The sequence below is a fragment of the Nicotiana tomentosiformis genome, chromosome 8 (genome assembly GCF_000390325.3).
Source record: "Nicotiana tomentosiformis chromosome 8, ASM39032v3, whole genome shotgun sequence".
NCBI lineage: Eukaryota > Viridiplantae > Streptophyta > Magnoliopsida > Solanales > Solanaceae > Nicotiana > Nicotiana tomentosiformis.
In genome coordinates, this window is record NC_090819.1 from 69,655,140 (window position 1) to 69,660,032 (window position 4,893).

General features: G+C 41.4%; 1 protein-coding gene across 1 annotated transcript; it reads left to right on the forward strand.

Annotated features, from left to right (window-relative positions):
* Positions 1-274: 274 nt before the first annotated feature.
* On the forward strand, positions 275-2,024 carry LOC138897646 (uncharacterized). The gene is made up of 2 exons (XM_070183642.1): positions 275-1,240; positions 1,470-2,024. Exons 1-2 carry the CDS (start codon positions 275-277, stop codon positions 2,022-2,024), a joined length of 1,521 nt encoding a protein of 506 aa, XP_070039743.1.
* Positions 2,025-4,893: the final 2,869 nt, after the last annotated feature.

Here is a 4,893-nt window from a genome sequence, read left to right on the forward strand (position 1 = left end):
GGAGTATTTGTCTAAACCACCCATGATGGTCCCACCAGAACCAGGAAGACCTATGCTGCTTTATCTGCCTGTGTTGGATGGGGACTTTGGTTGCATTCTAGGATAACATGATGAAACTAGGAGAAAGGAGCAGGCGATATATTATCTTAGCAAGAAGTTCACACCTTACGAAGCCAAATACTCTTTATTGGAACACACCTGTAGTGCTTTGACGTGGATAGCCCAGAAGTTGAGACATTATTTTTATGCATACACTACATATCTCATATTAAGGATGGATCCGCTAAAATATATCTTTCAGAAGACCATGCATATGGGTAAGTTAGCAAAGTGGCAAATATTGCTAAGTGAGTTCGACATCTTCTATATAACTCAGAAGGCAGTCAAAGGGCAAGCATTGGCTGATCATTTAGCTGAAAATCCCATAGGCAGAGAATACGAACCATTGAAGACGTATTTTCCTGACGAAAAGGTATCCTTTGTAGGAGAGGATATTACCGAGGCATACGACGGTCGGAGGATGTTCTTTGATGGAGCAGCAAACTTCAAGAAAGTAGGCATCGGAGCCGTCTTAGTATCAAAAACCGGTCAACATTATCCGGTATCCTCAAAACTCAGATTCCCGTGCACCAACAATATGGCAGAATACGAGGCATGCATCTTAGGACTCAGGTTACCCATCGACATGAACATTCAGGAGTTGCTGGTAATCAGAGATTCAGACCTATTGGTACACCATGTTCTTGGAGAATGGGATGCTAAGAATACCAAAATATTGCCATACTTGCATTGTGTACAAGAAATGATCAAGAGGTTCATGAAGATAGAATTCAAGCATGTCCCAAGGATTCAAAATGAATTTGAAGACGCGCTTGCCACCTTGTCTTCCATGATACAACATCCAGACAAGAACTTCATCGATCTTATCTCAATAGGGATTCATAAGCATCCGACTTATTATGCTCATGTTGAAGAGGAGTTTGACGGAAATCTGTGGTTCCATGACATCAAGGAATACTTGGAAAAGGGAGAATATCCAGAGAATGCTACACATACCCAGAAGCGCACGCTCCGAAGATTGGCCAATCATTTCTTCCAAAGCGGAGGAATTCTGTATAGAAGAGCACCCGACTTGAGATTACTGCGATGTGTCGATGCCAAGGAGGCATCTAGATTGCTCGAAAAAATACATGTCGGAACCTGTGGACCCCACATGAACGCCTTCGTTTTGGCCAAAAAGGTATTAAGAGCAGGGTATTTTTGGATGACTATGGAAACAGACCGCATCAAATATGTTCAAAAGTGTTACCAATGGCAGACACATGCTGATATGATACGAATACCGCCCAACGAACTCAATGCAACGAGTTCACCCTGGCCTTTCTCTGCTTGGGGCATGAAGTCACGAACCCACTGCTTCAAATAGACATAGATTCATTTTGGTAGCTATAGACTACTTCACAAAATAGGTGGAAGCCACGTCCTATAAGGCTGTGACTAAGAAGGTCGTAGCAGATTTCGTCCGGGATCGCATCGTCTGTCGATTTAGAGTATCTGAATCAATCATCACTGACAATACCGCTAATCTCAACAGTGACCTGATAAAAGCCATGTATGAAACATTCAAGATCAAGCATCGAAATTCCATAGCATACCGGTCGCAAATGAATGGAGTCGCAGAAGCCGCCAATAAGAATATCAAGAAAATATTGAGGAGAATGGTGGATAACTACAAACAATGGCACGAAAAGCTACCATTTGCTTTACTCGGGTATCAAACCACAGTTCGTACATCAGCTGGGGCAACTCCCTATTTACTGGTTTACGGTACTGAAGTCGTTATTCTCACCGAAGTGGAGATCCCTTCCTTAAGAATCATACAAGAAGTCGAGCTCAGCGACGCAGAATGGGTACAGAACCGGTATGAACAACTAGCTATCATTGATGGTAAACGAATGAACGTAGTGTGCCACGGTCACCTATACCAGAACAGAATGGCAAGAGCTTTCAACAAAAAATATTAGGTCAAAGCAATTCACACCGGGCCAATTGGTAATGAAACGAATCTTCCCACATCAGGATGAAGCAAAGGGAAATTCTCACCCAACTGACAAGGCCCTTACATGGTTCACCGAGTACTGATAGGAGGAGCACTTATACTTGCAGAGATAGATGGAGAGATATGGCCAAAACCTATCAATTCATACGCAGTCAAGAGATATTATGTTTAAGATTATGTTTACAATTTCTATTTGGTGTAACCCAAACTACGCTTGACCTGATTCCCATTTAAGAGGGGATACGTAGGCAGCCCTGTGGGTTCGATCACATCATAATAAAATCTTCATCCCCCCTACGGTCAGAAATTGGGCAAGACTTTGAGTTGTAAGATCTTATTGTGTCAAGGATCACCAAGAAGAGTACTACCATAAGTAGGCATTAAATTGGGGTAGAATTTTGAGGAGGGTCCTCAAAATTCCGGGTTATAGAGGTTGCAATGTCTCAAAACGTGTCGTAGTTTCCGATTGAAACATTATTTGCATCATCACACATTTTGAACAAATTGAATTCTTGTATAAACAATTTATCATAAATGCATATTTTATGAAAATTCCATTTTCTGTAGTAACCAGACGTTACCCATGATGACTCAAACAAGACCTCGAGACGGGAACAAAAGCAAATCAAGGAATCGAGAGCACGAACCAACCTTTCCCCCCTCCAAACTCACAATTTTCCTTTGGATGCAGACACAATGGATATAACAGGAACGTCTGCAAATATATACACACAACAAGATCACTATCTTCACACCGACAAAGGTCGCCAAATGCAAACGCAAATGCATCAAGCTAAGAATTACTTCGCCCTCTTGCATTCAATCATTGCTCTTCTCGCATAGGGCTAAGAACTACCCTCATCATCGCATAAGGCTAAACACTGCCTTTACTGCATGAGGTTGAGCACTGCCTCCATACTGCATAAGGCTAAACATTGCCTTTCTTGCACGAGACTAAAGCACTATCTCCATTCCTTGCATGAGACTAAGCATTGTGTCTACTCCTTGCATATGGCTAAACACTCCTCTCACCTTGCATGAGACTAAGCATTGTATCCATTCCTTGTATGAGACTAAGTATTGTCTCTACTCCTTGCATATGGCTAAACACTCCTCTCACCTTGCATGAGACTAAGCATTGTCTCCATCATTTACATGAGTCTGAGCACTGGCTCCATACTGCATAAGGCTAAACATTGCCTTTCTTGCACGAGACTAAAGTATTGTCTCCATTATTGCATAAGGCTAAGCATTGCCTTTCCATACATGAGACTAAACATTGTCTCTACTCCTTGCATAGGGCTAAACACTGCCCTCACCTTGCATGAGACTAAGCACTGTCTCCATTCCTTGCATGAGACTAAGCATTGTCTTTACTCCTTGCATAGGGCTAAACAGTGCCCTCACCTTGCATGAGACTAAGCATTGTCTTCATCCTTTGCATGAGGCTGAGCACTGCCTCAATACTACATAAGGCTAAGCACTGCCTTTCTTGCATGACAGTAAACACTATCTCTGCTCTTTGCATGAGACTAAGCATTGTCTCAATTATTGCATAAGGCTAAGCACTGCCTTTCGTTGCATGAGATGAAGCACTCTCTTCATTACTGCATAAGGCTAAGCATCGCCTTTCCTCGCATGAGACTAAACTCTATCTCCGCTACACTGTATAAGACTAAGCACTGTCTTCCTTCTTCGCATCGGGCTAAGCACTGCCTTAATCTCACACAAGACTAAGCCTTGTCTTGTCTCATTCTCTCATGTGACTAAGAATTACCTATTCCCTCTGTCAAATGATCAATATTACCACATACTTGCATTTCATAGGCTGAAACACCATCACATTGTCCGAAGGCGTCATAGTCCAAAGGCACCTTCCTTATAGCATGAAGACACCATGCCATGGCCCGAGGATCTCTCGAAATTTGCATATCACTATTCAAAGACGTCATAGTCCAAAAGGCACCATCCTCATGGCCCGAGGATATTATGTCATGGCCCGCGAATCCCTTATCAAATGCTTCGTGGCCCAAGACGTGATAGTCTAAGGACATCATCCTCATCGTCCAAAGACAACTCTCATAGTCCGAAGGGAATTTGTATCATGTTTAATTTTCTCAATAACCCATATATATTTGTATGCATCGTATTTTAAGTTTTGCAGGTAACTCAGAAGGTAACCGTTCTACAAACAGGAGCAATTCTCGCTACGGTTTCTGTTCACAACGTTCACACCCTTCGATCACCCCAAACGTAACCGATAATCAGGAGTTGATTACTCTTTATTCTATGACTATCCAAATATCTGCCCTATACATCCATAGCGTTTAATTTGCATTTATAACCCCACATGAAATCATCCCTTACTCACGATACTATCGCATCCAAAAGATCCTTTTCGAAACATGCGATCACTCGTACAATAACTCTATCGGTTTCGTTCGCCGTTGGATCCAGAACTACACACGACTTGATTCCTGTAACACCAAAGATATGTAGGCAACTCAAGAACCAGGGTTCGTCCCCCATTTTTTCAAAAAGTATCATCCCCCACTCATTTCGGACAAAATTGGTTATCATTTTTTTTACCCCACAACTCTTTCATCATTTCCGGGTAAAGAGGGGCAGTTGTTGATACCCAATTTTGCCCTCATATTTTTATAAAAGTCATATATGCTTTAAAATTTTCTATAATTTTTCATAATTTTTAAAGCTTTAAAATTGACTTTCTTGCATTTAAATTATTTAAATATGTATTAATTACCCCTTCAAATAATTTTATGAGGACTCAATCATCAAAATTCATTATTTGTATCCACATATATGTTTCATAA